We start from the raw sequence: 22,774 nt of genomic DNA on the forward strand, positions 1-22,774 counted from the left end.
AGTTGTGGCACTGCTCCTTGTCCCTGGGGAATGCCTATGCACATGTACCACAGGAAGTTGTCCTAGGTGGGGTAGGGGAGTCTGGGGCCAGCACCTGGGCTGTCCAGCGGTGGGAATCTAGCAGCATGGAGTCCGGCCAGTAGCTGGCTGTGGTTTTAGGTAGAGATGCGGGTTTTCCAGAAAATTTGGAACTGGAAAGTTTTCCAGTGCCTTAAATAGAATGTGATCTGATTTAGCATGTTTATTTTACTTATATTTAGTAAATAAAACTTTAAAAAGTACCCGTGTTAATTTTATGTTCTAATAGCCACAGATATTTGAACTGAAATATTTGTTTAGGAAAAAAATTAAATACGACATGCTTAATGTGATTTAAATGTAACATTCAAACAAATTCAAAGCTTTATGTGGAAATTATTTTTTATTGGATTATTTGTAAAAATGTAAAGACCATACACAATAGCATGTACTTCACTTAGGTTGTTTGTTTAAATTGAAGAAAAAAAATGAAGGCCCTGAAAGTTGTTGAGACACTAATTTTAGCACATGCAAAGAACTGTGCTTTGGTTTTGAATTGACCTGCACAGCCAGTTAGGTGAATTCATAACTTGATTTTTGGTTTGGATTATTATGTGAGTGTTTACCTTCCTGTTTACAAATTGCTAAAACATGTATGTACTTTCTCTCTCACTTCCTAGGGCTAATCACGTGAAAAACATTTATTACAACTTTGAAACTGCCAAGCTTGCCTAATATTGTATTGGCTTCCATTCATTGTTACTAATGAATTTTATGAAACAATCCATTTTTAGAAATGGAAAATTTTCCAGAAAAATTTCAGTTTTGGAACTGAACACATTTGGTTTCAGCCAGTGCACGCTGCTGCCTCAGGTGCTGCCCTGCTTTTAGTGTAAGATCCCACCCAAGAAAATTAGCAGTGCAGGGAACAGCTGCATGTGCAGTGCGTGGCGCCACAGGGTGTGCGTGCTCACTTGGATGTGCCCTTGCTGTGAGAGCAACGCGTGTGGCATCTGCTGCCTAGGAACGCAGGAATTTCCTTTCTTTGAGGCACTCAATGCCAGGCCAAGCAGGCCTCCACAGCGAGGGCTCAGGAACAGGCATGTGTCTGGGCAGGGGCCCCTTACAATCTGTGCATATGGTTTTTTGTGTCGTGTCTCCCTGCCTGGAGCCGCTTCTGTTGACACTAGGTCCAGGTGCCCTAAAAATAGCAGGGCTGAGAACAGCAATTATGCCCTTTGGCTCTGCAAAAAGTCAACTCAGTGGCAAAGGAACAGGGACTGAATGTGGCCTTGCACAGTGGGTAACTGGTTTGGTTGAATATGGGTTGGAATAGTATAGATGAGGAGGTTCATAACACCAGTGGTACTCCTAGTCGCACGAAGTGCTCCGGACACCGCCGCCCTAAGGCCCCGAGTTGCAGCCAGGGCCCTGCCTGCTCTGCGGCCTCCCGCCAGCAGAAGGCGCTGCAGCCCGGCGCCCACCCGCTTCGCCCCACCCTCCTGCCGGATTCCGCGCTCGGGGCGGGGCGCCCCCCCCCAGTGCTTTACGACAGTGGGCAGGGAAGACCTAGCCGCCTGCCGTGCCGCCCGCCAGTGGCGTGCGCAGCCTACTGGGCTGCGGCTGCACCATGGCGGCAGCAGGGCGTCCCGGCGAGGCGGACGCCTTCGCGTGCTACCACTCCCCGCTGGTGTCACGCTACGCCAGCCCCGAGATGGGCTTCAATTTCAGCGAGAGGAAGAAGTTCGGCACCTGGCGGCGGCTCTGGCTCTACCTGGCCCAGGCCGAAAAGGTACCGAGGCCTCTCCCCGCCCCCCTCCCCCCCGCCCATCAGGTGCGCCCGGGCCCGGAGGGTGAAGCTTGTCGCTGAGTGGTGGTGGCTGCAGCGCGGGAGCCTGGAACGAACCCCGCCCCCTCAGGGGTGCCCGGGCTCTGCCTGTGCCAGCGCGGCCTGGGACCATGCCATGTGCACACTGTGCCGCCATGCGTGCCATGTTCTCCAGGCAGACACTGGAGCAGAGGGGTTCTGCCCATCTGTCACGAAGGGTCTGGGAGCTCTGCAGATCCAGGGCAGGAGACCAACCCACGTTCGCTTTTGTGTGGTTGAGGCCTCTGCTCTGGTTCATGGCTTGAGGCTAGCAGCTGACACTGTTAGTCGCTAAGGGAGCCCGTACCCTATGCCAGCCAGCACGGCCAGCTCTCTTCTCCATACCCGGCACCATCTTTGCTCCTTCTGTAGCAGGGTGAGGTCACTGGTGCTTCCCCTATGGTCTGCAGCCCAAGCCAAATAGGCCAGTGTGGACACCGCTGGTGGGACAATAGCAAGCACAACAAAAATAGTGACCTGAGAAACTGCCACCTTTGGGGACTTTTTTGCTTGTGGACAGAGGCTTGTTTAAAGCGCTTCAGACTCAGGATTTGAAGTTTTTAAGCACTTTGTCATTTGTAGCATGTTGGTAACCTACAAATATGCAACTGTCTTTAGCTGCAGGGCAGTGTCACTGCGAAGCACTTCAGAGTCAGCCCTGCTTCATCCAGGCTGGTTCATAGCACACAGTGCTGCAGCACTATCTACCCACACATTTTGTTTTGTTTTAGCACTTTAAAGGTGTTTAAAACTCTGTTATACTATTCCATGCCTATAAAGAAGTATTTAAAAAAAAAAAAGGCACAGGCACAATTTTAGACAGTTTTTTTCTGGTTCTCTAATGAGTCCTGTTGCTTCTTCAGCAAAAGGAGGTATTGACTGCTGCCAGGCAGACTTTTGGTCACATCCTTGCCCTCTGTACTTTCCACTCCCCTATGAAATGTTTCGTAATGCTAAAGTAAACAGTTTTTCTGGGATGAAGAAGGAGTTTTATCATCTGACCAAACAGTAATGCCCCCGGTAGTGGGGCCCTAACAATTGATGTGCCTGACCTAAAATATTCTGATGTTCAGAGTCCTCAGTTTGTTGGAAACCTGTGCTAAAGGCAGCTTTTGGCAACCCTCAGCCCCTCATACCTGTGTAGTCCATATCTCTGGGACTTAACTAATTTGGGTCAAAATGAACAGGATGCTAATCACAGAAATGCTTGCTGCACCTTTCTCACATCTACAAACACATGCGCGTGGACACAGAGCAGTTCAGTAAAACTGAAAGAACCTGCTATCAATCTAAGACGTTGGGGATCTCTTCCTGTCAGTCCAAGAAGTTAGACACTGGAAACAGAGGGGAAAATGTGCAATAAATCTTCAAGCAGCTATCGGGTGAAGTGACTGAAAAGGACAGAATACGCTGAACAGATTTGCAAAGAGCCTTGACACATTTGTATTGCTAGCTGACAACTCATTGCCGCACACAGTTTTCCATAGCGTGTCAAGATAACACTTGACCCCTATGGCTGTCCTTACCATGCATGGTTATAGTGATTGTCCAACTGCAGAATAGATTAACACTGTACAGGAGAATGAAGAAGCAATGTGGGGGCAGGGGAAGGGGGTCATCACCACATCCTTCATGGCTCATGGTATTGTGCCACTGTTTGTTGCTGCCTCAGCCACTGAGAGGGTGCTGACACCACATGTGAAATAGTGCAGTTATATAGGTGTGTTTAGTGAACTTTTTTTAGCCTGAAGTGCCAACTGGGTGTTGTTAACATTGATAACAGGCATAAGAGATCAATCAGTGTAACAAGTGTTGAAGTATACCTATGCTCTAGTCTGTTATTACTATATGAACCCTGCCTGCAAGGTACGAATTTTTGCAGCTGAGACTAAACAAACTCCAGAATTTTAGGATATTTTGCACCTGTGTAGAGCTTTATATTTTCAAGACAGTACAAATACTAATTCCCACATCCCCTCTCTGCGGTAGGTAACTATCACCATATTCACTGCTGGAGAATAAAATAGGTTAAAATGATTTGCCCAAGACTGGATAGCAAGATGGTGACTGAGTCGAGATGAAATCTCCAGCCCGTCTGACTACCAAACCTGGACTTAGGAATTTCTCTCCTCCTGTTTGCCCCTGTCCTCAGCCTAAACTGCTTCTGGAGAGTAAAGGCCCCCTGCCTTCATGACATCTTGAGTTCTCTGACCCCACTGAGAAAAAGGAAGCTTATTTTTATCTGTATGCTCACATTCCTGAGGAATTACAGCCCTCTGATATTAGCCCTGTCTGGAATAGGTGGGGGAATCGCTCTCACTCAGCACCTGTTAGCTCTGTCAGTGTTCAGTCACAAGTGGTTAGACACAACTACAACCAGCTTTCCTTGACTTCTGTCATGAAATACAGTGAGGTCCTGAACAGGAAACAGATTATGGGAGGAAGGAGTGTTGGGACTGTTCCCCCCCATTACTTGTTCCCTGCTTGTTTCAAGCTATTTCTGAATCAGAAGCCTTAGCCAGTTTTATAACTTAGATGCAGGAAATTAAGAGATCCTTGGCTCTATCTTCCTAGTACTAAAGCTTTTGGTTTTGTGAAAGTTAGTGCTAGACATTAGTGAAAGGCATTAATGTCAGCCCTTCCCTTGGAAGAAATTTGGCAGTAAGTCACCAATTACATGAATTGCTGTACCAGCTCAGACCAGAAGTCCATCATGTCAGTATTACGGATCTCACAGTGAACAATACCAGTGACTTCATAAGGGAAAGAATAAGTAAGCCAGCAGTAGTTGTGGTAACTTATAGGAGTGCCCCGATTAAAATTTTTTGCCGGTCTAAATGGCTGATTATTAACCAGCCATATGAGCTGATACTGATCCAGTAGTCAATATGCAGCCCAGCAGCTTGGGGAGCAGCATCCAGTGGATAAGTCTGTGGGGGGGGGAGGGGCAGGAGGGGTGTAGATTGAGGCTCACATGGTGAGGGCGGGAGTGGGATGGGCAGGCACTGCCCAGTTGGGGTGGGGCACAGGACAGAGCCATGGGAGGCGTGGTGAGTGTGGGGTGTGGCTCGTACTGCTGCACCTCCCCTATGGGGGGCATGTGCCCCCCAGATTTGTGCATGGAATGAGGGCACACTGCAGGCTCGGGGCCAGGTCTGCTCCGGCTTCTTCCTGGTGGGCAGGGCTGGGCCAGGGCTGTGCTTGGGGCAGCAGTGGTGCTGGGAGGGGGCACTCCAGGGTGGGCTACCTGCCTTTGCCCCACACACAAATGCGGGGCATATGTGCCCCCCATGCCTCCCCAGGGGTGCACACAGCAGCCAGGAGCTGCTGCCCCCTCTTCTCATTCCCTCACACCTCTCAGATGAGCTGCCCATGACTCCCCTGTGCCCCGTCCTGCCCCAGCCCCTGCCACACTCCCTCCCTCTCTGTGGCGGCCTCGATCTGCCCCCTTTTATTGGTGCTGATACAATATGGACTGATGTATTGGTGCACCTCTAAGTAATCTGACTTCAGGGAACTTTTCATTAAACCCATCGTGATTACAAATTGCCATATGACCTGAGCAAGAGGGTTTATATCCTTTTCAAAACATATTTAATGAACGATGCATTAAAGATGTATTGTATAATGGTGGTGCCTCAGATCAAGGCCTCTCTAAATGTCTATCCTGGTTTGAATCCTGCTAAGCTCTTGACCTAAATATTATATTGCAAATGGAAACCTTTGCATTATAGGAAAGGATTTCCTTTGATCAGTTTTGAATTCTCTCTGTTTCAGTGTCATTGAATGTTCCTTGCTCTTGCATCGAGTGAAAGGGTTGAAAGAAGCACCTGACCTGCCTTCCCAATGCCATTCTGTGTTCTTGGTACTTTTGTCTTGTTCTACTCCCCAGTTGAACTGTGTCCATCTTTTCACTCATCATGAGACAGACTGATTATTCTGGCTGCCTGTCACTAATGCTTCTATGCCCTTTAGGAGCAAATGTGTCCAGGACTGCACTCAATCATAGTTTCTTGCAGTATTACATGAGAGATGCAGACAAACTTTGGAGGAAGGAGATATCTACAAATAGAAAATAAGGGCTAGGTGGATCATGGCACTGGAGTTTTGGACATCTGACCTGTCTTTCTAGTTTTATTAGATGCACTAGTTTGAGGCATTTCAGTTATGCTGTCATCCTCTTCCCTTTTCATCTCCCATGACCCCAGCTGTAGGGGAGAGAGAGTTATCATATATGATGTATGTGGATGTGCAACATCAATGTTTAACTTGGCTCCCCTTTATCTGATGTGCTTTTCACTAGGAATCTATCCCTTTTCCACAAGTTTGATTCTCTCCTACCTGTGGGATTGCCACTGCTTTGGTGCCTTGACTAAGTTTGCAGGGTGGGCTGGGTACTTGTGAACAAAAATGACTTGGCTCTTAACTGTTCTAGGTATCCTACCTGTCACGTACACGTTTCCCATTAGAGTAAACCAAGCTCTTGAATACCGGCTTGTTATCCCAGTTTCACATTGTCCCATAGAATTATCTGTGCCCTGCACTGTCGTGTTATGAGGTATTGTCTTGGAGATGGCCAAAGTGCCTTCATCATTTTGGTCTGGGCATTCGAGGCTTTTGCTTCCTGAAGCATGCTAGTTTTGGTTATCCTTTTTTAAGGCATATTAGCTGATAGGCTCCTTCTGTCTCACCTGCTTTCTTCTTCTCTGAGTCCTACACGTTCAAAAGGCTTCACTACTTGCCTTGGAATGAACTAGGTTTTAACATGCTATATACCTCTGAAGCAGTCTGACTGATTGGTAGGGATTATTAGGATTTAAAAACAAATATTTGCATGAAAAATTTTACATTAGTGCCATGCTAATCATGAGAATTTTGATTGATAGATTGGTTGATTAAATACATAAGGCTTCTACAGCCAAGTTGTGGCTGTCAATTTTGCAAGTAAGGTATTGCGTATAACAGGGTAGAAAATTAACAGTGTGATGTTTCCCAATCCATGATGCATGATTTAAATGGGGGGTGGCAAGGTTTCATACCCTCTGCTTTATGCCATGGTTTGCAAAATGCAAATGTTTAACAAAATCTATAGAGCAAGAGCCAGCAGGAGGCACTGAAAAAGAGAAGTAGTTCCTTTTTCCTTCCCCTCTCTGCTTCAGCTGCTGCCCAGCCACAGATCCATCTCTACCCTGTGGCTGCAACCCATCACAACCCTTTCTTCCCTCTACTTCATCCAAAGTAAAATATACATCCACAAAAGTGTAACCTAGTACCCTCAGCTTCTCTCAACAACCCTGCCTAATCCAAAGCCAAATGTGAGATCCTGCTGTTACTGCAGGGCCAGTGTTGTTTGTTCCTTCAAAAGGCCCTGGGATCTAGGCAAATCATAGGGATGTCCCATCAAGTAATTGCAGATGTGGCATTAGTCACAGATTGGAAAGGTTGAAAAACACTGAAATCAAGTTACAGTATATGACCGGGGGAACTGAATTATTGTTGGTCTCGAAACCTTAGCCTTGAATATCCTGCCTAGAATCGAAGCACTGCTAAATCAGGGAAGACATTTTCTTGACCTGGATAATTTGCACAAGTTTGGAATTGTACAAGACTATATCAGGGCTGTCCAAAGAGGTTGGGGGCTGTGTGCTCCATAGGCTGTACCAGGAGGGGCCTCTCACCATGGGGGCAGCACTAGCAGGGGTCATGGGGCCTCCAGGCTGCATGTCCTGCATGCATGTGGGCAGGCACCCTGCATCCTATTGCACCTTGCACAAGGGCGTACACTCCTTTGTGCGGCACCCTGACTTACCTTAAGCTGTATTGCACAGCACCATGGTGCTCTGCCCCCTGGGTGGGAGCCCAGGGGCTGCATGTTAACCCCCTGTGGGCTGCCACTCAGACAGTCCCAAACTACATAATTGTGTTGACAAAAAATAAGCAGCATGTTATTAAGGATATCACACTATAGGAGATGTACCTGAAAGCAATATTTGGTTATTTTTGCACATGGGCAAATATTTCATGAAATGTAAAAGTTTCATTTTAAGGAATGTTGTTAACTTCCCAAGTAGCCTTGTTGAGTCCTGATCATTTTTGTGGTTTTCATGTTTTTCTATTTTATTTTTTCTAAGCAACATGGGCATTTAACTGCTTTGTTATTCAGTTAATGCTGAATAAAAAATGCTGTCAAAGGGATGAAGAAAACACACCAAGGAATACAGCATTATTTTTTCTGTAATAGCTTTTAAACTATAGTGGTCTAAGGTGCAAGTAATAATAATAGGTAAAAATGTTTAGATAGTAATTTTAAGTCTGTATCCCTCTAAAGTATTACTGCTAGTTTTCCCACCCCACCCTCCTCCAAGTACAGCCCTAATGTTTGTTCCTTATGAAGGCCTAGTGGTCTACTCAGTGTGAAGTCACCTACTGCAATTGCTTGGTATGTAATTTAGGTGAATGAAAGCTCAGTAGTTTTCTTTTTGCAAAGCAGAAACTCTGTGCTGGTTGACTCATTTGCCTAAGCTCAGGACTGAACTAATTTGTCCCAAATTCCAAAACATTTCAGTTTTTGGGTGGAGGTGAGGTGTGCAAAGGAAAATTTTAGGTAAAGCTGTAAATAGAGGGTTTGGAACTTGGATAAAGTAAAGGCTCCTAAAATATATTCCATAGATAACTAATGTAGTGCAGAGCTCTAATTTTTGTGTGGGGGAACTAGCAGGTCACTTGGTAGTAGTTCTCCTCCTTCCGAGCCATTAAACTGCATTAAAAGAAGCTAAAAATACACTTTTTGATAGCTTTTTTCCATGCAAGCAGCTGCTTTAGTTGTCAGAGGGATAATGTGATCATACTTGGAAGACAATGTCCAGCAAGTAGTTCCCAGATGTGTAGGCCAGCCACAAAAAGCTGGAGAATCCCTGAATTAAATCATTTGCTACTATAGTCCCCTTATGTGACCTTTTACTAACAAGTGCATCAAATTTCCATTCCTGTAAAAATGTTTTAAATGGTGCAAATTAAACACATTTCTTTTGTATTGCTCTGATTTGGTCACTTAAGGTCAGATATTTAATTTCTTGTAGTCACTGGGGCTGCCTATCACTGATGAGCAAATCCAAGAGATGGAAGCCAACCTGGACAACATTGACTTCAAGATGGCAGCAGAGGAGGAGAAAAAACTGCGTCATGATGTGATGGCCCATGTGCACACCTTTGCACACTGCTGTCCCAAAGCTTCAGGCATCATTCACCTTGGAGCCACTTCCTGTTATGTGGGGGACAACACGGTATAACAGTTCTTGCTTTCTGCACCCAGCAATTGTAGATGTGATCATTTTAATTTATTTCTGTAATCAGATCTTTTTTTAAATCTCCAGTAGAACTTTGGGAAATATTTAGTTTTTTTTTTGGAGGTAACACCTCATACCTCGATTCCCCCAGTGATTGTTCTAAATCATGCTAACTGGTGTCCTGGGCCATGTCTTCACAGAGTCTGGGTATGGCCATTTGCACTGCCTAATTGGCAGTCTCCAGAGTCCCACTGGAGGAGTTAGTAGATGGGCTAACTTCCTCAGCAGTAGACCTAGTATTGATAGGGCAGCTGTGCAGATGTGGCCCTAGGTCTCTGGCTCCCCAGTATACAGAGTGCACTGCTGCCCTCCTTTTGACAGTAAGATCTATCCTTAACTTGAACTTATTAAAAACTTCTTGTATGTTGTCCGTTACTTTAAATTTAGAAAATGTACAATCATATGAGCTGCATGAAATAAAAATCCACATGACATGTGGGTTGTGCCAGATGTTCCGTATTTCAGTGACTTGAGAAATCAAGGCTACTTTTGACATGCACATTTATGAGCTTTCAGTTTTTGTGTGGAAGGTCTGGAATTGATTCAGTAAGGGAAAAGATTGGTCACTGGTCAATAGAATGGATGAGAGTTTTATATTAAAAATTTTACTTTCTGTTATTCAGTTTCAACCTCTACAAACTGTTTTGGGGCTAGCCCTCTTTAAAGTCATAGGAGCCATAGTACACTTCTTCCTTTCTCCTGTGACAAATCTGTCCTTTGTCTGGTCTCTAGGGTACCTAGTACCTGCTTTTTTTCATGTTATATCAACCCAGCTGTACATATTTCCTCCCTGAGGAAGGAAAACAGAGATGTGAAAAGTGATCTTCTTTCTGAAGTGCAGATTTTAACCAGTCCTCTAGCACAGTGGTCTCCAAAGTGGGGTGCGCAAGATGATCCATTGGGGTGCGAGAAGAGAATATTAGAACTTCTATTTATATTTATGTAAATATGCATATATTGGGGGTGCATGCTCAAAATTTTTTTACTGATGGGGTGCGCGATCGAAAAATTTTGGAGACCACTGCTCTAGCAAATAGTGCCTGAACTTTATGTGGGAATGCTAGGGTGTAGTGTTCTTATTTTCCTAAACCCTTTGAGTGCTATAAAAATGAATAATGACCTTGTAAGTAGGAACAGGTCTCATATGGCTTTGCCAGACTCTCTCTGGTTCACAGGGAAGTGACAGCCTTATGCTTCTGGACAAAAATCACACCCTCCTTCTCTTAAAGAAGTTCCTTCGGCAGTGTTTTAGTTCAGAAGTGTGTGAATTTGAGTGACTATTAGCTCTCTTAGAAGACTCATTTTGAGGGTAGGGGGAGCTATTCAGTTGTCTGTGTCTGCTGTGTGTTCTGAGAGAGGCAGGAATCTACTTTGCTTTCAAAGCAGAATGGGGAATGAGATAGCGGATGCCTAGGAAAGTCAAACCTGAACGTCATTTTCTTACTCCTTTCAGGACCTGATTGTTCTACGCGATGGCTTCAATCTGCTGCTACCCAAGGTGAGAGAAAAATCATGTGTACAGCCTCCTGGGAGTTGGCACTACTGATGACTTTTGAGCAGATGACATGAACCATGATCTTCCTCTGGGTGGAGACGCAGGGTGTCTCTGGGATTTTCTGGGCACTCAGTAAAAAGTGAATATTCTCTTTCTAAACCAGCCTTCCTTAAGGCCCCTAAAAGGGTTGTATGAGGGCATTTTGTTCCAACCTTTACTGCCTTGAAAAGCTAATGCTATTTGATTGAACCACCACCCTACTCCTGGATATAGGAGCCAGTTTGTGTTGACCATCAATGTAATCTGTTTGTAGTTGCCATTTCTTTTAGAAAGCAAAACTTAAGGGATCAAATAAAGAATTACAGGCTTTTTCTCTCCCTCCATTCTTATTATGCTCAAGCATGCCAGCTTTTGTACCAAAAGAACTCCAAGTTGCCTTTTAACTTCTGTCTACACTGCAATTATTTTTTTTACGCTACCTTTTTCTCTACCTTCTCCCACGTTCGTCAGCTTGCCAGGGTGATCAGCCGGCTAGCCGACTTTGCTGAGAAGTATGCCAACTTGCCTACGTTGGGCTTCACTCACTACCAGTAAGTAGCCCAAGAGCTTCTGCTTTACTCGCATGGGTTACTCTTAGGCTGGGTTATTCTATTACTGCCACTTCAGTCTCTTTCCCTTCTTTTCTTCTGTGTCTAATATGTGATGCCCGCTACTTTTAGATACTGTTGACCTGCGGTGTAGAGAGATTTTTAAAAAGGAACAGATGTGTAAATCTCCATTTACCTTGGGAAACTACAGCAGCCAGTGATTGCTCCCCTTGAATCTGCTAAGAACCATTTAACTGCAAATGTCAGCAGTACGAACTCATGTTCCACACTGTACCTGAAGGCAAGGCTTGCACTATGCCTCTACTTAGACATAAAATTCTAGTCATGTTTTCAGCAACATTTTTTTTCCTGTCTGTCAGTTCAACTGGCTTCAGCAGAAGCTCAAAAAATATTGCTGTTAGTGTCTGCAGCGATCATTACAAGACTTGCCAGTATTCATGTTCTAGGGTACAGACAGATTGTTACTAAAAATCCCTAGGAATTCTGCGCCCCCCCACCCCGTGTTAAAGGATCACAGTTTTGTGTCATGGGAGGCTCATACGTGTTGTGCAGTACTCTTGGTATTGGACAGTGTCATGCAGGATGCTGGACTGTTTTTAAATGACCATTTCACCTTGTCTTGAGGAAGGATTTGGTCAGAGGCCTGGTCAAGGAGGTGCCTGGGGAGAAGGGTTAATCTGATGCTGCTGTGAGGGAGAGCAATTATTTGCATTCAGGGTTTCACACTATAACAGCAGATTGGGGAGGAAGCAGGGAACAGATTGGGCAGGAAATAGAAATAGAGCAACAGCTGGGTATGGGGAAGGGGAGGGTATGGACCTTATCTTATGGCATGGCTACCAGAAAGGTTTCTTTGAGGTAAACCCTATTTCTTCACTCCTGGTGGTGAAGAATAGTGGAAAATTAAGGAAGCTGGGACATTTCATGCCAGATCAGATGTCTTGGTTGTACTGGAAATTGCCTCTGAAATGGAGAGATATCAAATCTTAAGTGGTAAGTGCAGATGGAGAAAAAATAGGCCAGTCCACAGGGCTCAAATTCTGGGTCTACCTTTCCCCAAGTTATGGCTCATCAGAGAATCACTAGAAGTTGTGTAGCCTTTCCTGCTACACGGGAAACGTGGGTGCTGAGGAAATGCCTTAGATAGGAAAAGTAATCTCATCCCAAGTGATTTGTGTTGATTTTGACATATTTGATAATTTTCCCACTATAATGGGAGGTCTGTAGTTTTTTCCCAGGCAAGAGCATGGCTGAAGAATCAAATATTTGGCTGATTTGCTGGTAGAAATCTTAATTTTAACACTGATTAATAAAATAAGGATTATTTCTGAAAACTCTGTGCCCAGAGGCTGAGATACTAATTTTATAAATTTAAAAAAAAAAGAACATTTAATTAGGTTAATCAATCTCACTCTCTAATTTGTGTATCCGAATGCTCCTGGATTAAAACATTTACCCAATAGCCCAGTGAGCTACCTGGCTGAGGGTGCAATAGTCTACATGTCCTTTGTGTCCTTGAATGTCAGCATTAAGTTTTTCTCCATTTATATTCTATAGTGTTATCAGCATGGTCCCAAGGATACCCATTGAACTTTTCTTAAGGATCCAGCAGGGGGAGCACTTATCCTTTTATTTAAATCTTACAGAAATTGTTGCTTAAATGTTCCTATAATTTACTGGACCAGTGGAGAGAGAGATGCCTCCAATACAATAGCTTTTAAAAATAGATCAAATTTGTGGATTTAAGCCTCATGGAGACAATCATGAAAACTAGAGACTTGGGGGAGCCTTTTCAGTCGCATGTTGTCAGCTCTCCTCCACCTATGAGGCCTTTTCCACATGTGTTCTTCAGAACTCTGCCCTGTCCAGTTTTAAATGTCCCATGCAGCGGGGTTCCTACCATTTTCCTCAAGTAACTCTAATAGCTTGCATAGCTGGGAAATGCTTCCTAATATCCATCATTAATTATTTCTTACTCAGATGAAACCTGTTAATTAATACATACATTTTCTTACTGTGCTGAATTCTTCCTTGGTATCTTTACCTAAGAATTCCTGTAGATCTGGGTGTCACTTAATATATGTATATTTGGCTCTTCCCCACAAATGGGACTGAGCAGAAGAATCTGAGAGGAAAGAGGGTAGCAGAGTCATGATGGCACACTGTATCCAAGCACTTTCCTTCTTGCATAGTCTTTGTGGAGTTGTTGTGCTGGTTATCAGTTACATTCTGCCCTGGTTGCTCCCAGGCCTGCCCAGCTCACCACAGTGGGAAAGCGCTGCTGCCTGTGGATCCAGGACCTGTGCATGGACCTGCAGAACCTAGAGCGTGCACGGGATGACTTGCGATTTCGTGGGGTGAAAGGCACCACTGGCACTCAGGCCAGCTTCCTGCAGCTCTTTGAAGGCAATCATGAGAAAGTGAGTGACTTTCTGACAGTGGTCAGAATTTCCAGCAAGGGGAATGGTGGGGAGGGGAAATTGTGCAGGTCGGAGGGGGATTCTTGAGTCAAATGAGTTTTGGATGCTGCATCCTTATTAAGGAGATACGTTGGCAAAACTCTATGGAGTTGAAGCCCATTTGGAATAGTAGGGGGTGCTTCAGGGCAAAATTGATGTGTGCTGGCAGTACACTTTCGTGAGTCATAGGGTAAGGAAGTTGTCGGGATCCCTTAGCCAGCATAGTTCACTCTTCAGTCATTGCATTCTGAGGTTCCTGTTTGTTTTTCCCCTGAGGTGGAGGAGCTCGACAGGCTGGTGACTGCCATGGCAGGATTTAAGCGGTAGGTAAAATACTTGCTTAGTAACCTGAGATGCCCATGAGAGGTTGATGACCACCATTCTCATGGATTCAGCTTCTGCCAGCCAGCTAACTAACTTCTGTGCTGCTTGGGGTCAAGGGCGTCTTCACCCAATTGGTCCCTTCTTCATAGTGTAGCTCTAAGAAGGAAATTCCACCTCACCCTGTCAGAGCATGACCTCCTATTCTGCTTCTGCTGCCTCTTTGTGCCTGTTTGCTGAGCCAAGAACAGGAGCATGAAATCAAGATTGTTCTCACCCATGTTGTTTCCAGCAAGTATGAATGAAAAGTGAGGAGGCCAAGCAAATTACCAAGCAGTCCTTTCATGGTGTTTCATCAAGACGAGGTTCTGCATCAGTGTGCCCATGCAGTGTTTCCTCTCACTCTGTCTTGCTGCATTCCAGGTGCTTGTATCCAAACAACTTTCTTTCATTTCCAGGGCTTATATAGTAACAGGTCAGACATATAGCCGCAAAGTGGATATTGAAGTCTTAAGTGTGCTGGCCAGTCTGGGGGCATCCATACATAAGGTGAGTTCCCTGCCTCCAAATTCTGTATGGGAGGGAAAATCCCTAAGGTCAGCTAAAAGCAGCCTCCTGCAAGTATCAGTATACTATGTCCACATGGTGAAAGTGTATATGAAGTCATTCTCAGCAGTTGCTCTTCGACTCTGAAACTCCCTCCCTTTTGAGGCCCAACCAAACCCAAGCTTGGATGTATTTTTGGAAGTGCTGTAAGTCCTTCCTATTTGGACAAATGTTTAATAAAGTGGTTGAGAAAAGCGGTATGTAAATTGAATAAATAAAAAAAAATCTGTAAAGAGGGTTGGAAAAGGAGGAGATCCTGATGCAGGATGCTTTTCCTGGGAGACATCATTTGGAGCTAATGGCTCATTTTGTCTCTTTGCTATCAGATTAATTCACCTTTAGATACATGTCTAGGACAGTGGTTTTCAACCTGTGGTCTGCAGACTCCTGGGGGTCTGCAAATTTATTTCTAAGGGGTCCACAAAAGATGACTATGAACAATCAAAAGTATGTGAATACTTGCACTTAGAATTCAAAGGGGTCTGTGTCTCCATTTGAAATTTCCAAAGGGGTCTGCACCTCCATTCAAAATTTTTTAGAGGTCTGCAAATAAAAGTTGAAAACCACTGGTCTAGGACATCATAGCTGTAGGATTGATCCTGGACCCAATTTCTTGTCTGTAGGTGCTACCAGAGGCAAGTAAATTAAATTTACTAGGAGATCTTCACAGTGGAGTTTCCAGTCCAAATTTTAATCTAACTTATACTAAAGCTGGTCCCTTCCCAGTGGTATGTGAGATCTAAAATCTCACCATTTTCTCCCACCCAGCATGTTTCTCCCACTGAGAGAAGGCTTAATAAGATGAGCATTAAATTGTCTGGCTATTCTTCTGACTGATAACACATTGTCATTTGTCCTGTCTTATTTCACTTTGTACCTTTAGAAAGTTGTATTAGTGTTCACTGATCATTTTTTCTCACTTGCCGTACCTGGAGTCCTGTTGCCTTTTCGTAGGACAAATATGGGTTCTGTCCTTCCCATTCTCTTGACTTGAGCTCTATATATCCATTTGAAATCTTCAGTGCCAGTCCTTTGGGAAACAGGCCTTGCTCCTCTGAGATGCTGTAGCCATGTGGGAGATGCTGCAATAATTTGCTGGTTGTCTACTCTGGTGTCAGATATGGCCTGTAGTGTGGATTAAGTCCTTAGCGTTCATGGAAAGATTAAACCCATAGTGCTGAAGTAGGTATTTTTAAGGGTGTCCATTCTTCTTCTCAGTTTACTGTTTGGGTATAGATATACACAAGTCTCCAGGCACACCAGCAGCAACTGTGTGCACATGTAAATATGGTCTTATTGCTTTCCTTAGATCTGTACTGACATCCGCCTGCTGGCCAATCTCAAGGAGATAGAGGAGCCTTTTGAAAGAGATCAGATTGGTAAGAAGTAGCAGATGTTAGTGTATGATGCTTGGTCCACTGAACCTACTTTCCAGTGCATTTTGGCAATTCCTCATCAGCACTTTCTTCCCAGCAACACTAATATTAATGTCACTGGCAGAAATGCTTTTAGGTAATGTTTGATTTACCCAATCTGCCTGTGCCTTAGGGGTTCTAGACCCACTGACTAACTAAAAGCAAACACCTCTTCTGTTCCTTTTTGATATGTTTTAACAGAGCAGAGACCCTAGTGTGTTTGCATCCCACCTCAGCATAAATGAGCCTGACTGAGTAGCAAAGCACTCAACTTCCATTGAACTTAATTGATAGTTGGAAGAGTAAAAACAGGCTGGAGCCTTTCCCAGAAAAATATCAGTGACCCAATGCAGAGGGGGAGACAATTCCAGAATTGTGGACAATGGCATAGAAAAGGTACAGCTACCCAAGCTCATGCTGTAGGACTGAGTCAGCAATTTCCTCCCTGCCCATTACATTTACCTCAGCCTTTCAGTGTCATTCTGTCTTCTGCTGCTTAAAAATGAGCACTCAGGCTTTGTCATGCTTGCTGGAGGAAAAAACAGTTGGTGAAAACCAGATTTTTTTTTTTCAAGGACAAACACTCAAGCAGATGTGCTGCTGCACCCTGCAAGCCACAAGAAGCTTATAAAGACTGTGCTAAATACAGTGTGCTAAAATAGTTTGGCTTATTATATATTACCAATGCATGTGTTAGTTTGGCAGGTTTAGAAGTTGAGGTCACATTTTCTGTCCCTGAGTGCTGATATTCCAGTCTTGGGGTGGCGGGGGAGTGTTTGTCCAAGTCTGAGTTTTCAGATTGAAATGCAAATGTTAACATATTATGTTCTCTTGAGGAGAGCTGGATTCTTTTGATCTCTAATCTGTGCATTTCTTCTGCGCCCCTGTTTCCATCCTCCTCTCCCTCTTTTGCCCTCTTGTATGCAGGTTCAAGTGCCATGCCTTACAAGAGGAACCCAATGCGTTCGGAGCGTTGCTGCAGTTTGGCCCGTCACCTAGTGACCCTAGTTCTGAACCCGCTCCAGACAGCCTCTGTGCAGTGGTTTGAACGCACTTTGGATGACAGTGCAAACAGGTCCGTTTGTGTCCTCTCTCATGAGCCCTGGGAAGAGTAGCGGGCAGAGAGGCCCCTAAAAACAGTGAAATCAAGGAAGATACAGGTTTAGGGGGTTGGCTAGTGTGGGGTAAGTGGTCTCAGTGCAGCAGTATGAAAGTTCTTATGCAGAAAAGCTCTTTGACTTATTGAAAAATATTCAGAACTCAAACCATCAGCTCTTAACCTCATTCTGGTAACTGCCACTTTGCTGAAAAGCACCCTTATTAATTAACAGAGCCCAGAGGTTGCTGGGAGGTTTCCTTTGAGCTGGGAAACATTCAGAAGAAAGCTTACAGGGTAAAGATCTTATAAAAAGGGAAGCCAGCAGTAGGAGGGAATGGTATAATAATCATGAGTAGCAAATGGTCTGCCTTATCCCAGCTGCAGATCCTAGACATTGCTTTAAGCTTTCTTAGGTGTTGCATATACCATCAAGAAGTGCTTTAAAGGAATAGCTCTGGCTTTTGGCAAGATGCTACAATAACGTTGTCTAGAGATGCATGCATAGGAGCACGGAGGTTAGACTGCATTCTGCTTGTTTGCTGACCCAGGCCCCCTGGTTACACCTGCTTCACAGGCGCGTGTGTCTGGCTGAGGCTTTCCTGACAGCCGACATCGTACTGAGCACGCTGCAGAATATCTCCGAGGGACTTGTGGTCTATCCCAAGGTAAAGCTGGGGAAAACGTTTAGAGTTGTATTCCTTTTAGCACTGCACTCGTGTAAAAGAACACAGCTTTCATGATCAGTGTAGAGTTCCTGCCTGCTTCTTATTGGATGTTCCATAGGGTCCTTGAGTTCTGCCCTCCAATTCCTTGGCATGGCATTTCTCTTTGCAGTTCAGAAGTAAAAGGGCACTTGGTGAAGTTAGGATGACAGGTTTTGAAACAAATCAAAGAAAACATTTCTTTTTCCTGTCTTAGGTGTCTGACTGACCTATGGGACTTGTAGCGAAGGTACAGAGAAGGGCAACATAGATAATTAGTGGCATGGAGGGGCTTCCGTATGAGGAGGAACTAAAGAGGCTAGACCTATTCAGTTAAAAGGGGATGCTGGGGGGGTGACATGATAAGGGTTTACAAAATACAAAATGGTGAACAGAAAGTTCAAGGGGATTTATTCTCTCTTACACACAATACAAGAACTAGGGATCACAAAATGAAACTAGTAGGTAGTAAATTGAAAATGAACAAAAGGAAGTTCTTTTTCACTTGGCATGTAATTCAAGTGAGGAACTCATTGCCACCAGATGTTGTGGATGTTGACAATTTAGGCAGATTCAAAAATAAATTGGATGAATTCTTGAAGGAAAGGGGCATCAGTAGCTATTGTGCATGGGAGTTGGGGGTACAGCCTCCGCATGAGAACTTCCTAGACCTTAAATGCTGGAGGCTGCAAGTGAGAGGAATAATGGAAAACCCCCGGTCATACCCAGTTCTGTTTCCCTTCAGCACCCACTCTGCCACTTTGTGACACAGGATGCTGGGCTAGATTGACCTGTGGTCTGACCCAGTAAATGGCAATTCTTATGTCATTACTTGTTGCCCTGAGATATTGTTATACCTTTAAGAGAGAGCAACGTCCCTGAGATGGGTCTTTTACTAAGATTAAAAAAGTGAAGGCAATTATATGAATAGGAATTCCATGTACCGTAGTAATATGGTTTCAAAGCATGTTGGCCCTCAAAGTTTTGATTTACAGGGCATTATGGGGTAAGAGAAAATGATTTAAATGTATTGCTTGTCTGTTCCGTTATACCTGTTTCTTTTTTTGTATTTTTCAGGTGATTGAGAGACGGATCCAACAGGAGCTACCCTTCATGGCCACAGAGAATATTATCATGGCTATGGTGAAAGCTGGGGGCAATCGTCAGGTACGTATACAACTGAGGAATCTGATGCTTCTTGCCTGCCAGGATTGGCCTTTTGGGGAATGAGGATGTTTGGATTCTTTCCCCCACTCCCTCCAACTTCCTTCTACCAATTCAGTGGTATGTCAGACCTCAAACCTTGTAGCCTTATAATCATTGCTTTAACACCATCCTCTTCTCCCACACAGTAGGCAGGGAGCAAATATCGGAATTCTTATATTTGTATTAGAAGCACTGGGAGGGTTATCCTTCCATCTGTGATAGTGAGCTGTCTGTCTGTATACATAAGATAAGTGTGTTCTCTTTTAATTGTCATTGTTGTTTGCTATAAAGGCGCTTGGAGTGCAAGATGAGCACCTACAAATGAGAAATCTGACGAACTGAATATCTCATAAATTAAAAGAATGAATCAGTGCTGGGTCATTGAAAATGCTGAATAAGTCTGCACTGAACACCCATCTATGTGAGTGTCCTTATTCAGCATAGCATATTTTTATCATTAACTTTTGTTTATGGTCCATTAGCCAGTATAGTTGAGGTCTCAAATCTAAGACAACTGGAATTAACTCTCTGAACTTTACTGATTATTCTAATAAAATCCAAATGTTATTAGTGTGTATTCCCTTCATCCAGTATTTTTCCACAGTTTGGAAGAAGTAATTGAGTTGCTTGTCAAATTTCATTCTTGCTTATGGTTTCCACTTGCCTTAGTGAGCTAAATTTGCAGTGTGGTAATCATATATGGGGTATTAAGAAAAGTCTGAGATACTGGAGCTTATGATCCTAACCCACTTAAATTCTCCAGAATGTCCCAGCAGTACAGTTAGCACTAGCACATTTGCTCTTTTTTCCCTTCCTTTCAGATACCTCTCCTTTTTCTTCAAAACTGTCAGTGGATCAGCAAGTTTAACTTAATTCCTTTAACATTTTAGGGTACCTGCAGTACAAAGAGTTGGCTTTTTCAGATTTTTCCTAATCTTTTCATAGCTCTTTTTAAAAAAGATTTTTAATTGTCCACCCCGTTCTCTGCACTCTGTGTGCTCCTGCACCTGCTTCTGGATCAGGGCCAAGCTATGCCCCCTTTCCTCTCACTGGGGCTGGGCCATGCTCCCTTACCTCCCACTGGGGTCTGGCCAGGCCCTTAATCCCCCAGGGCTGGGCCAAACCCCCTTTCCTCCCCACAGAGCCAAGTCAAGCCTCTTTCATCTGCAGGGTGTGTTGTGATTGGCCTGACCTCCCCACTCCCAATGGTGCCCACCATGCCTGCACTGGATCAGAAGCACCAGCTGGATCTGGTCCACCAGGCAAAAAGGTTGGGCACCACTGATACAGGCTAAGCTCTAGCTGTTTCACTTTCACATAGTGCTGTAGTCTCTGATGTTTTTCCCTGTTCGGTGCACCAGTTGACTGTAAGCCTGTAGTGTGTATCTGTAACATTTTGCTGGCTATTTTCCCTCTGTAGGATTGTCATGAGAAGATGCGAGTCCTTTCCCAGCAGGCAGCTGCGGTTGTGAAACAGGAAGGGGGCGATAATGACCTTATTGCCCGTATCCGTGCTGATCCCTACTTCAGCCCCATCCAGGGACACTTGGAGAGCCTCCTGGACCCCACATCCTTCACTGGACGTGCACCGCAGCAGGTGAGATAGTGGAAAGAGACTGAAGATGCTGTGGGCCATTATGGCTCAAATGATCTAAATTGCATCCCCCTATATGGCTGAAAAGAGGCATGTTATGCATCTCTGCTCATTCCTTTTTCTAAACTTCTTTTCCTCTTCCTTGAGCAGGTGGCAAGGTTCCTGAAGGAGGAGGTTCATCCAATGCTGACTCCGTACCAAAGCAAGATGGGTGTGAAAATAGAGCTGGCACTTTAGCCTGATATTATGGAGTTGTATGGGTGTGCGAGATAATGAAAGTCTGAAAGAACCAAGCCTGTTTACTCTGTCTGCTTACATGGGGCGTACCCAAGCTGCTTACCCAGGGCTTTCACCCACGCATCTCATACATGCCATCATGTTCCTTACTCTGGGTCTACTCTGTAGCCATCTCTTCTCCCCTGTGTGCACTAAGATTGCTGGCAGGAGGTTTCCCAATTTTCTTCTGGTTAGATCATAACTAAACCAGATGTGCTGTCAGTTTCCTAAACTCACATGGTATATTTCAAGCACCAAGAACTCACCAGTATTTAAAAGTAACAGAGAAAACAGCTTTGCTCATGTTCCCATCTTCATCTGGCCTCAGGAATCACTCAGCACAGATGTAGTTTAAGTTGTGTTTAGATAGCTTTTCTTAAAAGTGAGTTTGGGAGCACCATGGCCTAAATGCACTCAACACCTGCCTACAGTGGGGATTAGGTCTCATGGTTAGGAACGGTAAAGGGAGAAACTGGCACGTGGTTGTTCACATTATAGTTGTGGTCCTCAAAGTTACACAGGGTGATCTCTGGCTACATTAAGACATCAGAATTGAACTGTAGTACACAGTCATGCATAAAAATGTGGGAACAAGGATACCAACCAATATGTCCTTCACATCCAGGTCTGGGAGCTGTTGTCTTAGGTTGTGAGCAGTGGTGTTAAGAATAACTGGTTATCTGTGGGACCTATGGGATAGTTTCATAGTTTCTAGGGTCAGAAGGGACCTGAGTAGATCATCTAGTCTGACCCCCTGCCATGGCAGAAAAGAGTACTGGGGTCAAATGACCCCAGCACAGTGTACATCTAGTCTCCTCTTAAAGACCCCCAGGGTAGGAGCCAGCACCACTTCTCTTGGAAGTTGGTTCCAGATCCTAGCTGCCCTGACACTGAAGTAGCGCCTCCTGATATCTAGCCTAAATCAGAATTTTTTCCCCCTGTCACTTCACTCAGGTGAGACTTGAACGCAGATCTCTCACATGGTAGGCAGAAACTCGTACCACGCAGCCACTGGTACTGCCTTCTGGTATAAACCGTTGTCCTCTGATAAGGAGTCTCTCCTTACAAAGAAGAGACAGCAGAGATTCAGGAAGCTCATAAATTTAAAAGAACTTCAGGAGACTGGGGTATGTGTTACCCTGCATGCTTTTCCATTTGCAGCATCTGTAGTTTTAAGGCCACCAGTTCTAAACCAACTATTCTCATGCAGATTTCAGATGAAGTAGTGAATTTCTGCTATGCCCTATAGAATTTCTCTGTTATTTTTAATGCCCATCTTCAAGCACATCAAATGCATCTTCTTTTCCTTTAGCTATTTAATCTTGTGAAGCATACAGTCATAGCATGATTTTTTTTTCATTCGGAGATCTGATTGTGTTAAAAATTCTACCTCTTGTGCAAGAGATGGAAACAGCTAATTAAGAAACAGCCTATTGGCCAAGATGCCACAGAGCTGGGGTTTTCAACCTTTTTTAGGTGGAGTACCCCTGGCATCTGGTTAAGAAGTGGGGAGTACCCCAGTGGCTGGTTGACAAGCCAGGGGGAGGGTCACCCAGTGCCCAGTCAATGAGTGGGGGGGTCCCCCGCATGACAGTGAAACTGGAAGTCCCGGCAGCTTCTCCACACGGCTGCTGTGTACCCCTGTGGCCTTCCAAAGTATCCCCAGGGGTACGCATACCCCTGATTGAAACCCCCTGCCATAGAAAGTTAAAAGATTTCCCCAACTTCATAATATAATATAACAAAAGTGTCCCATTAAGCAC

The 22,774-nt window shown here is 44.5% G+C and overlaps 1 protein-coding gene across 2 annotated transcripts; it reads left to right on the top strand.

Moving 5' to 3' along the window:
- Positions 1 to 1,582: 1,582 nt before the first annotated feature.
- ADSL (adenylosuccinate lyase) lies at positions 1,583 to 21,028 on the top strand. 2 transcript variants are annotated; one of them, XM_019544976.1, is made up of 13 exons: positions 1,583 to 1,810; positions 8,965 to 9,168; positions 10,685 to 10,729; positions 11,237 to 11,316; positions 13,583 to 13,754; positions 14,070 to 14,116; positions 14,573 to 14,663; positions 16,030 to 16,099; positions 17,063 to 17,210; positions 17,809 to 17,899; positions 19,013 to 19,102; positions 20,562 to 20,738; positions 20,886 to 21,028. In XM_019544976.1, the coding sequence occupies exons 1-13, from the start codon at positions 1,649 to 1,651 to the stop codon at positions 20,970 to 20,972; spliced, it is 1,464 nt and encodes a 487-aa protein (XP_019400521.1). In that variant the 5' UTR covers positions 1,583 to 1,648; the 3' UTR covers positions 20,973 to 21,028. The 2 variants fall into 2 exon arrangements, with proteins under 2 accessions (XP_019400521.1, XP_019400523.1); XM_019544978.1 differs by lacking the exon at positions 1,583 to 1,810 and adding an exon at positions 1,916 to 1,937.
- The last annotated feature ends 1,746 nt before the right edge of the window (positions 21,029 to 22,774 follow it).

Source organism: Crocodylus porosus, unplaced genomic scaffold (assembly GCF_001723895.1).
Source record: "Crocodylus porosus isolate Cpor-Errol unplaced genomic scaffold, CroPor_comp1, whole genome shotgun sequence".
Lineage (NCBI taxonomy): Eukaryota > Metazoa > Chordata > Crocodylia > Crocodylidae > Crocodylus > Crocodylus porosus.